At 42.9% G+C, this 12643-nt stretch overlaps 1 protein-coding gene across 8 annotated transcripts; it reads left to right on the top strand.

Moving 5' to 3' along the window:
* Positions 1-710: 710 nt before the first annotated feature.
* On the top strand, positions 711-11687 carry LOC135409577 (gap junction beta-6 protein). Of its 8 annotated transcripts, XM_064645313.1 has the most exons (4): positions 711-989; positions 1422-1498; positions 4633-4767; positions 9900-11687. In XM_064645313.1, exon 4 carries the CDS (start codon positions 9922-9924, stop codon positions 10711-10713), a length of 792 nt encoding a protein of 263 aa, XP_064501383.1. In that variant the 5' UTR covers positions 711-989; positions 1422-1498; positions 4633-4767; positions 9900-9921; the 3' UTR covers positions 10714-11687. The 8 variants fall into 8 exon arrangements, with proteins under 8 accessions (XP_064501383.1, XP_064501376.1, XP_064501377.1 ...); XM_064645306.1 differs by lacking the exon at positions 4633-4767 and having other exon boundaries at positions 716-989; XM_064645307.1 differs by lacking the exon at positions 4633-4767 and having other exon boundaries at positions 716-989; positions 1419-1498.
* The last annotated feature ends 956 nt before the right edge of the window (positions 11688-12643 follow it).

Raw genomic sequence — 12643 nt, 5'->3', positions numbered from 1 at the left:
AATTGTTTTATTTATTCGAACCCTTATACTCTAAACAAGCACAAACAAACGCGTTTTTCATTTGAAGTCTAAGCAAATGTCCTGTTGTTCCAGTTGTGCTGTATATTTTCCTTGGAAATTTAGTTCAGAGGTTTACAAACCGTTTATTTAGTTTGATGTGCCTGTGTGCAAGACAGAAAACGCAGTTTTGGGCAGGGATTTTTGAACCTAAGATAAATTGTTTCCTCAGCAACTGTATTCCTTAGAAACAGGAAACTTTCCAAAATAGGTCTTTGCACCGACAAATATCCGCAGCTCCGTGAAAGCCTGCGAGTCTGCAGGGCATTGCTGTAGCATTTCAATCGTACTTGAAAACAAACCTCAAAAAGCCAGAAACGACTGGCTCGTCCTTCTGTGTTTGGCCAGCAGTTCTTTAATGATTTCCAGGAGAAAAGACCTGCTTTTTTTTTCTGTCCCAAGGCCCTTCTGAATACCTGGATTTGTCAAGATGGAAACACGAAACTCTTATCTTAAATAGATATGCACTTCCTCTGAAAAAAACCACATACCTGCTCTTACCTTGATCTCCCTACAAGCTCTCCCCCTACAAGCCCAAACCAGCCCCTAGGCGCCGGGAAGCGACAGGGGGTGTTCGCCCCACCCTTTATTTTGGCTGTTTCCTCCTCACATTCAAAACCCCGCTCGCCGTAGAAGCCCCTTCCCGGGGCACAGCGGTGGGGATGGACGCCCGGCCCGGCCTGGCCCCGCCCCGGGTTCCCCACAGCCGCCTCCGCGGGCGGGCGGCCGGAGGAGCAGGGCGCGGGCGGAGGCGGGAGAGGGGCGGGTTAAAAGCGGCGGCAGGTGAACAGGGAAGGACCTTAAAGCTCCGGGGTGGCGAGACTTGGACTGGCCGCTCCGCAGGCACCCACAGAGTCACGCTGAGCCCCGCAGCCTGCCCGCCTGCCTGCGGTGCCGGGTGCCCCGGGTGGGGCGGATCGCGCCCCGCAGCCGTGAGTACCGCCGGGGCAGGTGAGGGGCGCGGCGGGCGGGAGGGACGGGCCGCGGCGCAGCCGCCGGCGGCGGAAGGGGCGGGGGGCGCGGCGGGGCAGGTGTCCGCGTACAGGTTCCCCCCGTACAGCTGCCGCCACACTTGTTGCGCTCCAGAGCGGGGCCGGCACCGGTGTAGCGGAGCCGGGAGCTGTGGTGGCGCTGCCCGCCGTGGAGAGGGAGCGGAGGCCGGCGCGGCGGCGGCGTGTGCGCGGCTCCCCCCGTCCCTGACAGGATTTACCCTCCCTTGGCACGGGAGTTCTCGGGTACTCTTCCCGAGCTCAAGCGTCACGGGCAGTGCTTGAACCCCGAGACCAGTTTTAATTGGGAATGCTCATGTCTCTGTTAATTACGCGCTTAAATTCTAACGATGTCTTTTATTCGCCTCCCAGCAGCTGTCTCTAAGCGCGTTATGTGAAGTACGTACGACCAGCTAAAACACCAAGCAAAATCAAGGCTCCTGCAATTACAGGTAATTTGCGACACGCCTACAGATGTTAAGAGAGCTGCGGGAAGGTAAACAGCTTGCATCAGTAAAACTGACAGGTCTTGTGAGTGTCTGATCGCACACTGGAAACATTCCTCAGAATTACAGGGGGAATAGGAAATGAGAGATGTGAGTCAGAAATAAAAGTATTTCTGAGTATCAGGGTTGGATAAGATTGCACAAAGAACGAGTACTCAAGCCCTTAAGTAAATGCGGGGGATATGCTGGAGTAAGGGCATGTGTGCTTGCCTAGCTTGTGGCAGTAGCTGGTGGCTGTGTGTGTTCTTATGCATGCTGGGCATGACTGTTTTTCCCGTCATTGGGCTTTCCTAGGTTGGGTATTATTTTCAGAATCCTTTGTGTTGAAGAAACTATCTTTTTTTTTTTTTTCTTCTTCTTTTTATTAACACCACCCACCCCCCCCCCCCGCCCAAATAGAGGAAATTATTTTCTTGTCTTGTACTCCATTAGTTTTCACCATGTAGCCTGGAAATATTCTTAAGAGAACAGGCACAGGGTTGAAAGAAGGAAGTGGCCTTTTCTCTTAAGAATGCTCCTTTAAACTCCAGTTTTTATGACTTCAATCACTTATTGCATTTTACTGGCTGTGACCTGTATGAAATGATATGAGGGTTTGGGCCCAGATTCTCTTAGAGATTACCACAATGTGCATGTGTACGTTGTACATTGAGTCAAGAGGAGAATAAAATACATTTTTATCCTTGATTTTGTTAAAGGAATTATGTAATTTCTAATATCTCTTGGCCTCCACTGTTCAGCCTGAAAAGCCTGCTTCTCAGCTACAGACCTTGAAGAGCCCCAGAGAAAAGGCAGTAGGCAGAGGGATGTGATTGTGTTAGATGTAGCTTGGAGAACAAGGCAGTGGTGGGACAAACCTCAGCCTGGTAAATGGAGGTGCCTCCTTGTGTCAACTAGGCATTGCAATGTAGTTTTCCAAGTGGGCTTTCCAACATGTTTTGCAGAGCCATGAGGTTACATCTCTACTTCGTGCATCAGTGTTTTTGGGAGACTTCAGACAGTCCCCAGAACTGTCAGTCTCGTAATCAGTAGGACTACGCATTGCAGAGCTTAAGAATGGAACAATAAAACCCATGAATTAAAATATTTCTCTGGAGAAATTGATTCTGTCCTGACATGGCTAGCTCTCTATGCTGAAGCTGGGGCCTCTGAGGCCTCTGGCAGGGTTGGTGTTTTGCATCCCTTGATGCACAATCCCGGTAGATTATTTTGGCAGCCTCATTTATTTTGTGCAAAGACGTAACTGTACAAGGGAAAAGGTAAAGCAGACTATCTCAGTAGTTGGACAAATAGCAGCACTTCGAGATACATATACAAGTTCTTCCTAACAGTCATTGCATAAACTCAGTTGCTGCCTGTGAGTAAAGAGGGTGCATTTACAAGGTGATTCTTGTGAACAGTTCCAATGAAAGCAGTGGTACCAGAGACTGCATGAAACAGGAACATGGGTCGAATCTAATTTTGATGTTTTTTCTTGTTCTGTTCCTCACTGCTTTTAATTGTTACTTAATGATGACTGATGAGTTATCTGAAAGGAGAACTGTGACTCTTGCCTGGCTAAACACCAGTTTGTGTAAGGAAAAGCTTGAAGTGATGATATATGAGGCAAGATAACATGCTCTCAAAACAGAAGGAATGTGGAAAAAGAGAAACACATCTCCTATTAGTTGATAAAAGAATGTTGAAAACTAATTTTATTCCTTATCTCCTACCAGCATTTCTTCCTGTAATAGACTTTTAAAAAGGAAAAAGTTGTTTTTGTCTTTTGATGAATGAAATAACAAAATACATGCTCAAGGAGAAGCTGCACTGCAGTATAAAATCTTAATGTTTATAAATTCAATTAGTGTTTCTGAAAGGGTGCAAGTTCTCTGTGTGTGTGAAAGAAGATAGTGGCTTACCAGCTTTATAGAAAATGTTACATTTGAAGCAGGAGTGGGCAGATTTGTAGAGGGGATGTAGACCTTTGCCTAGGTGTAGGGGAAAGGAAATAGGAATTAAGTAACAGGCTTTAAAAAAAAATAAAAAGCAACATAAGTGTCATAACTAAAAAGTTCTTTTGATGAGTGGGAGCAGGGCACAGTATCCCTAAAACTTTCTTTAAAATTTGGGAAATAGGACACTTGTATCAGTTAAGACACAGTCCACGGGAATTTGGTTTTTGTCCAAAGCAAAAAGCTTTAAGCACATTTTGAAGGAAAGATTTACAGGGGAAAATGGCTGAGATGGGCTAAATTCTAATAGGACTTGTGCTGTCTTGTTATGCCTTCAAGTGAGACTGACACTTCTGATTTCCTGTTTTGTACCAGTGGAATGAATGTTGTGCAGGGATGTTCTGGAAGATGGTAATCCTCCAGTTACAGTTGCAGGCTATTGAAACAGCTATGGATATTTCCCAGCATTCTTGGAAAATGGCTTAAAACATATGTGAGGGCATGAATATGGGACAGTCATCAGGGGGTTATTGTGGGTAGAACTGAACCCTTAATGGTGTTGATATTTAACTAATGCAATTTTTTTTATAACATTTAACTACATACATATTGGGTCCTAGTCTGTTGAGTTTCTCTGGGTTTCACACTGAATTTAAGTAGGGCAAAGAATGCCTCCTGTTTCCATAAACTTGAGTAGAATGACAGAACAATGCTTGCAGTGTTCAGGCCTGCAACTGTCGGGTTTCCTGTTCCTGATTAGTCTTTGCCTGTTCTTGTGTCAAATCAGATATACTAAAATCCCTCTGTCACAGCTCTTCTGCTCTCCAGTTTCCACTCTGATCTGGAGATAGGTGTTCAGAACAAAGTTTAAGAGCTACTAGAGAGAATTGCACAGGCTTTTGTGATTGTTAGACTTCTCTTTTGATCTTTATTCAGCTTTTTAGGAAAGAAGTAAAGTTGTTGATATTTCAGAGCCTTCCAGCTGCATGCTTCTTGAAGTTTTTATATACACTGCTGTAAAATTAGAATACCTGCAAGCTGCCTATTAAAGGATTTTGGTTGCCAAAGTCAAAGTTCAAAGCTTTGTCTGCATTTTGAACTCTGCTTTAAAGCTACAGCAATGCAGGGAGTTGCATTCTTTTCCAGGTATCAGAAATATCCTGGATGATTGAATTCAAGCTCTGTGCTTCCAGCTTTGAGATGGTACTTATCTCTCTTGGTCCACTCAGCCTGTGAAGCTTGTAATTGCAGTGGAGCATTTCAGAACAGCCCTGTGAGATGGTTATTGCTAGTGTAATGTCTGGGAAACTGAGGCACGGGGCAGACTGACAGATTAGTTAGGAAGTCTGAGCAAGTTAGCAAGTAGCTGCTGAAGCCTGCATACCAGCCTTTCTTGATGAAACAAAAAGATGCCGCCTTTGGAAGATGTTAATCTGTATTTATTAGAAGCTTCCTTGCTTTGGTCTTGGCAATGCTGCTGTTGTGGTATAGCACCAAAACTAACTCAGTAATCAGAATAACAAAATCTACACCCTAACATTTAAGTACTTGCTGTAAACTGGATGCCAGGTTGGCAGGGTGGAGGTATGCTGCTGCAAAACTACTGAAATCCAGATTTGAATGTTCTTCAAATCTGGGTAATGAAACAGCATATACAGCTCTAGGACACCTTGATGCTGGTTATCAGCCCCTATGTGAGTCAGTGCTCCCAGTGTGATTGTTGAGATGAAGACCTGAAGGAAATGCTGTCTCAGAAGCATTTTTGAATGTGTGCTGGACCTCAGCGTGCAGCAATACTTCTTATTTCAAATTGGGTCATAAAATAAATTTGGTAATGATTTTGCCTCTGATAGTCTAGATATTCTAAATGTTTTCTATGGCAAAAATTCTGTATTAGAACTGCCACTCTTAGGCATCTGAGTTATCTTTGTCCCCATCTTGGGGGCTGGAAAGTGACACTTGAGACCAGTGCTTTTTTGCTTAAAGACTGTCTTGGTTAACACATTCCCACATGGGACAAAGTGACTTTTGATTTGGCAGATTGCTGATCTTGTATCAGCATCTGGAGGGGCTGCCGAAAGGGGTGGAATGTCACACCAAACTGGTAACTCCTGGTACACTCTGCACTAAAATTCTGTTAGAAGTGGAGTCATGCTGAACACCCTCTAAGTTTCTGTGTAAATCCAGTAGAGTAAGTAAATCGGTATCCAAATTGTAGCTGTGGGGAGAAGAGTATACTCGTGCTCTGAATTTATGCATAAGGATTCTGTGGACCTCTTCTTTAATGGGACTCCTGGATATTCCTACAGCATAACCAAATATTGTAATACTTGCTAATTACTAATTTTTTTGCTTGATAATATCCTGTAGCAGCCAGCACCATATGTGTATGTGAAAGAGATGTATCTTGTGTTGGTTTTTTTACTTTCCCTGTATTCTAGTTGTGGATTTAGCCACTGACTAATGATTTCCTAGTATAACAGTCTTTAAGGGGGGTGGGGGTGGGAAGTGTCTGTTAACAAGCTAGCTGTACTCATAAACATGGGAGCTCAGTGATAATTGTCCTCTGTTTTGTGAATTGCAGGGATTTTCACTGGGTGTATTCAGCTTGCTGTGATTGTGGTTTAATATAGGCTTACAGGAGCTAGCTTTAAAGTAGAAGGCAGTCTAGCCATGGCAGCACACAGCTCAAAATACTGCCCAGAAGCTGTAGAACTACAGAAATAGTTAAGCTGTAGTTCTTCTCTTGCTGCTGCCTAGCTTACTAGTGGAAAAAAACCCAAACTAACAACAAAATAAAACCCCAAATGAAACACCTACTTATGTGACTCTGTTGTGTGATTGTATAGAACCATTTCCCGTGTAACTTAACTTTTCAGTGGAGCATGGTGATCTTCTTTGGGTGTTTTTAACTCCTACTGGAACAGCCATATACTTCTGTGGTCCTCTAGTTGTTGAAATAAAACAGAAGGTGCCACTGGTAGTAGAACAAGGATCTGTTCCAAGCTGAGGCTTGGAAAGGCTTTATTTTCATGCCCAGTTGCAATTTTTTGAAGGAAAATTTAACACTTAATATACTCCCATGTTAGAAAGGATTCTAAATGCTTAGTTACTCAACCTCACTAAGTTCAAGTATCGCCTGTTTTCCCAGCTTCTTTCTTTATAACCAATCCCTATCCTCATTCCTACTTTACATTTTCTCCCCAAAAATCCACCTAAGCTTTCATATCTTAAATGTGTTCTTGTACTGTGCTGTACGTCTAAGACCAGCAAACTGAGTAAGTCCTTGACTGTCTGCATACTGTTATTTCTGTAGGCATTTGGCAGGATTTGCTCCCATAGAAATATTATCTGGACTGGCTCTATAAAAATAAGAGTTATCAACCCATTAAAGGGATGTAATTTTCCTGCTTTCTTCTCCTTTGGTCAGCAAGGCAGTTAACATTTTACTTGCTAGTAAAAAATAAAACAAGTACCTGGAAGAAAGATAACCTTTGATCCACATCCTAGCTTTTGAGTTAGGAGTAAATGAGCCATCACATCAGTACAGATAGTCCAAATGGGATGTTTAGCTGGAGTGATCTGCACTGATGGGTTAATGGTTTGGAGGGCCATACTTGGTTAACTTAAATTCTGCTTGGATCACTGTGTCTTTTTATTGGAGAGAGGTGGACAGTTTGGCAGTCTCTGAATTACTTTTGTTGGAATCCTCTAAATTGCATTGAGGAGAACTGTTTAAAGCCAGCTGGTAGGAAACACTGTTGGTTGGAATTCAGACTGCCTGAATACAGCCCTACAATTATAATTGTGCCACCCTTCAGGGAGCAGATAGTGAGACTTCACTGGTATCTGATCAGTGCCTGTAGCACTCTGGAGTGTTTCCAGAAGTCATGTGACTCTCCACCAGTGTCAAAACAAGCCTCAGAGGTCATAAGCAAGAAGGGGCAAAGGTTGGTGACTACCTCGGCAAGCAGCGGGAAGAACAGTGGATGGTGGCAGGAGGAGCTGAAGAGATAGCTGGAAGACTTGAAAAGGTGTGTGGGAAGTCTGAAGGGGCGACTGTTTGGGCACAGGTGAAAGACAAAGGCTTTCTTTGGAAGGGAGGGGAAATCTCACTAGGAGACTCAGGGCAAAAGACTGTTTCTTCAAAGTGTGGTGGCTTTCTCTTCATTGATATAGATGCGGACATGCCTTTGCTAGAATTGAAGCACAGTGTTTTGGCTTAACAAGCACAATGTACTCTCAAAGGAGATGGAGCAAGTCAGATGAAAAGTGTGTATTGTCCTCAGCACTAAAGCTTTGCCAACCCCTCTTCCCCACTGACTGCTCATTCTGCTCTACAATTTGCAGCCTGTTTTTTTTAACAAAGCTGCCTTTTCAGATGCTCTGTGGGTCTGTGCTGTAGAGCAGGTTAGTGAAATGGATCAGGTTTAAAAAACAAGCAAAACGTACTAGTCCTGGGAATAACTTCTGAACTTAAGTCACCTGGTTTATAATGCACCTTCACAGAGTCACAGGAGATGAACTGCACTGTGACCTCAGGAGCAAACAGGGGTAGAGAAGTCTCTTGAGCTAACTAACTACACACTGGGGCACTCGTATTTTGAACCTCCTTCTGCACAGAGAGACAGGAAGGAGGAAACAAATCCATGTGAAGTTGTAACAAAAGGGGAGCGGTATTGGGTGTGCGGTGAGAGGTGAAGCTAAGAAACAGGGCTTATGAGGAGGGAATACGCAGGTTCCACTTCTCAGCCTTTTCACGCTGTAAGAAGGTGGTTGACAGGCAGGGAGAAGAAGATAGAACAACTGGTTTTTATGTCCTGGAGTATAACGCCACACGGTCAACCAGCAGGATCTGAGGAAAATGTAGTTTATGGAACTTGTGAAGGGACATCACACTTTTATTCCAGTAACTCAAGGAAAAGATACTGTTGCATTATCTAATGTAACAATTAAGTGCCCTCATTTTCTCTGGGCTGTTGTGTACTTTGACTGATGCTCTGTATAATTGTACGTGACCTACTGATGATATATAAACTCACTGTAAACCAGGAAGGCTTTTGACATTACTCAGAAGGGAGTGTGACATGGAAGACAACTGCAAGAACTGTCGTAATTTTCTTCCTCACGCAATGCGATCATCTTGTGATAGATATGATGGCCTTTGTGCCAGTAGCTGCTCTGTTCTAGAAACTTAGAAAACGTGATTTTGCTTATTGGTGCCTTGTGCTGTAAATGCCAAAGAAATATGGTCTCTGAGATGCAAACAAATTAATGAAGCTGTGAAATAAAAACCTTCATGAGGAATTTCAGAGCCAAGAGATCTGTGAGCACTCCTGGAGGGTCCTGGCTGATTCTTGAATACTGAGAAACTAACAAACTAACTTTCTGTAAATCCATCTGATGCAGAGCAGGGGAGGTGGGCTGAAATGAAATGTCTCTGAATTGTCGCTGTGAATTACAGTCATAGTACTTTTAAACTCACCCACTGGAATCTATATGCTTCTGTTGAAAAGTCTCTGAGCTACTGCTGACCTGTCTGAACTCTTAAAATGTTGATTTTAGTACTCTACCAGCCTCTGAAATGTCTTTGCTAATCTAGGAGTAATGCAGTCTGTGTTAAGAGGGGGCGGGGGGAGAAAATAACCTGACAGGCATTGACAGTGAAGGAGTCTTTGTCTAGTTACCCTATGCCCTTTTTGTAGTTAGTGGAGAGAAAGCAATTTTGGTATGAATCTTTAAGCATTGATTTTAAACATCCAACTCAAGATGGATAATGACCAAGACATTACCTTCATGGTCTCAAGCTATTGTGGAATTTGCTTCAACTAAGAATACAGTCACATTTTTTAGATTGATGAATGCAGGTTATCTAGACCTCATGGAAGGTGCAGAGTATCAGCAGGAGTTACTCAAGGTCTGTCTTTATTGCTGGAATGTACTCATCTGAACATTATTTACACTCTAAGCTAAGGATAGACCAATCTGCCTTGATTTATATGGGAATTGTATCTGTCTAACATGTTACTTTTTAACATAACATCTACCTTACTTCTGGCTGATATCTTCTGTTATTTTGTAACTGTTATCCAGCTGCTAGAAGTTGTATCTTTTGATTTAAGGCTGTGTTCATCAGGTTCCCATCTGCTTTTCCTACTTAATGTGGCATTGGCTAATACACCTAGAAGCCAAATGAATGTGGTGCCATGTGTATAATCAAGTAATGAATTATTACCTGCTGATATGTGATTAGATTATTATTTATGACTAGTTGTAGGCAAGCCCACTGCATCAAAATGTTACCACATGGGTATGGTACAATTATGATATTGCCTTTATTTTAAACTACATGCTTGATGGTATTTGTTTCCTGTCTTGATTAATCTTAGTTTTGTTTATTTGTCTTGTCTTAGGTCAGAGGATTGAAACAAGACAATGGATTGGGGAGCTCTGCATACCATTTTGGGAGGTGTAAATAAGCACTCCACCAGTATCGGGAAGATATGGCTCACAGTCCTATTCATCTTCCGTATCATGATCCTGGTTGTGGCTGCAGAGAGAGTCTGGGGAGATGAACAAGATGACTTTGTCTGCAACACACTTCAGCCTGGCTGCAGAAATGTATGCTATGACCACTTTTTCCCCATCTCTCACATCAGACTCTGGGCCCTGCAGCTGATCTTTGTCTCCACACCTGCACTGCTGGTGGCCATGCACGTGGCCTACAGGAGGCACGAGAAGAAAAGGCAGTTCAGAAAGGGAGACCAGAAATGCGAATACAAGGACATTGAAGAAATCCGAAGACAGAGGTTTCGTATTGAGGGCTCCTTGTGGTGGACGTACACCAGCAGCATCTTTTTCAGACTGATTTTTGAAGCTGTCTTCATGTATGCGTTTTATTTCATGTATGATGGGTTCCGAATGCCTCGCTTGATGAAATGTAGTGCTTGGCCCTGCCCCAACACAGTAGACTGCTTTGTCTCTCGACCTACTGAAAAGACAGTGTTTACTATTTTCATGATTGCTGTGTCCAGCATTTGCATTCTGTTAAATGTGGCTGAATTATGTTACTTACTGACAAAGTTTTTCCTCAGAAGGTCTAAAAAAGCTGGAAATTCAAAACAGCAACCCAACCATGAGAATAAGGAAGAAACCAAACAAAATGAAATGAATGAGTTGATATCTGATAGCTGTCAGAACACAGTTATAGGGTTTTCAAGTAGCTAAGGTGGTGTCAGTGCTGATGCTCACTCTTTTTGGAGTGAATGTTTTATTTAGAGGCTGCAAATGAAATTTGTTACATGAAACACAGTTGGGTGAGACTTTGATGTGTAGTATCAGATGTAAAGTATGTAAATGTCTGGAAAAAGTCAGGGAAGCCTAAACATGTGAAAATTCCGTGAGGATTAAATAGGAAAGTACACTTTCCTATGAGTACCCTTACAAGCTGACTGACAAGTGGGAAGCCCACCACTTACCTTCATGCTGACCCATGAAAACTAAATGCAACAGCAATAAGAACAAAATTCGTTCCAAGCTAGGTATTCTAGTATTAAAAGATGTTTTGTAATAGTGATAGTTTTTACTTGTGAACTGACAATTAAAATATTTTTCTAAAATCTAAGATTCCATGTTACTTAAGGTGTTATAGTATGCAACTGATTGTGTTTTGTTTCTTAACCAGGCATATGCAGATGAACCCTGTAACACCATGTTCATATGGAGGAGACAGCAATAGGGTACATCTTTACAGCTTTGCAAGTGCTGCTTGAGTCTGGCCAGGTAGTTTGAGATGCTTGCATACACACTGATGGCTGTAGAGGAAGTTGTATGAAAGGTAGCTAGATCCTGAGTGCAAAGTCATGCCTAAAATCAGCATGAGAATATAGATACAGCCTATGTAGGCTTGCTTTAAACATCTAGCAGACCTGGTAATCTTGCTGATCTTTTAATTGCATACTGCCAGTTTTATAGCAACTTACATAACTTAATGTAGATGTTTATTTCTCTAATGTATTAGCTGTATGTGTTTATGCTATATCACATCATGGAACTTTTTTGGTTTTGATTTGTTCTGCTTTTTTTGTACTTGACTGATGGTGCTGTTCTGAGACTAGAGGCTATCTGGTTTCAAGGACATGGGAAAGTATTACTGGAAATGGGGCAAGTTTTCTGAATAAAAGGCAAACACTTCAACCTTTCTCAGTGAAGTGAGAGTCTATATGTGAATGCTAGTGAGATGTTCAGTAGGAACTTATGGAACTTTTTCAAGTAGGGACTCTACATCCAAACATAGCCCCTGCACACCCCTCATTCCCATCTAGAGCATTGATGCCCTAATTCTGTTGTCCATACTCCAGTGAAGATACACTGGTAACTCTCAAGTGCATGGCAGTATGTGTTTGTGGGAGGGGTATGCTGTTGCAGGCAGGGGAACCTGAAGGTGGAAGAGGTGCATGCAGCGCAAGACCGTAACTATATTGTTTTGTGTGTTTCCTGTTTTGGGTCACTTCTCACCACTGACCTTGCTAGAATTACTTTTCTTTTTTCCCTACACTAGTACAAATGGATTAGCCTCATTGTTTTTGTACAATGGAACTACTCTTCCAAGGAGCATAAGAAAGAACAGGTATCCTTAGGACACCTGCTGGCACAGCTCTGTGTGTGTCCATGCTGTAAGTGGGTTTGGGTGGCTTGGCTGGTTTATCTGTGACTAGTGAAATCCTAACAGGGAGCAGGTGCAAGCAATAGGAGGGAGAAAATACCTAGAGTCAGCTCTGTCCCTGCATGAGGGCCTGAGCTGAGCCCTGTCATTTATCTAGTCTCTTCTGCTGGCAAACTCCTGATCTTTCCTGCCTTCACAGCACATTTTCCTTTTTAATCGCTGTTGTGAAAAGAAATTGCTGCTAGTCTTCTGAATGTGTCCACCAGCAAGCTTGAGGAAAAAGTATACACAAAACTGTGTATTAGTGTGTATTGTTCTCTCTACAGACTTATGAAGCTGCTTCCTTAGGGTCAGGAAGGTGGATGCTCAGGCTGTACCTCACTGGATCCCCCTCCAGTCATCCTGAGGGGCACAAGTGTCGTGGTGTTTTCAGAGTGTGGAGACACAGCTACTTCTGCTCTAGAGCTGTGTTTCATGGAACAACTTGAGACT

The sequence above is a fragment of the Pseudopipra pipra genome, chromosome 2 (assembly GCF_036250125.1).
Source record: "Pseudopipra pipra isolate bDixPip1 chromosome 2, bDixPip1.hap1, whole genome shotgun sequence".
Taxonomy (NCBI): domain Eukaryota; kingdom Metazoa; phylum Chordata; class Aves; order Passeriformes; family Pipridae; genus Pseudopipra; species Pseudopipra pipra.
Note: the sequence above shows the minus strand (reverse complement) of the source record. Positions and strands in the feature narration are given on the sequence as shown.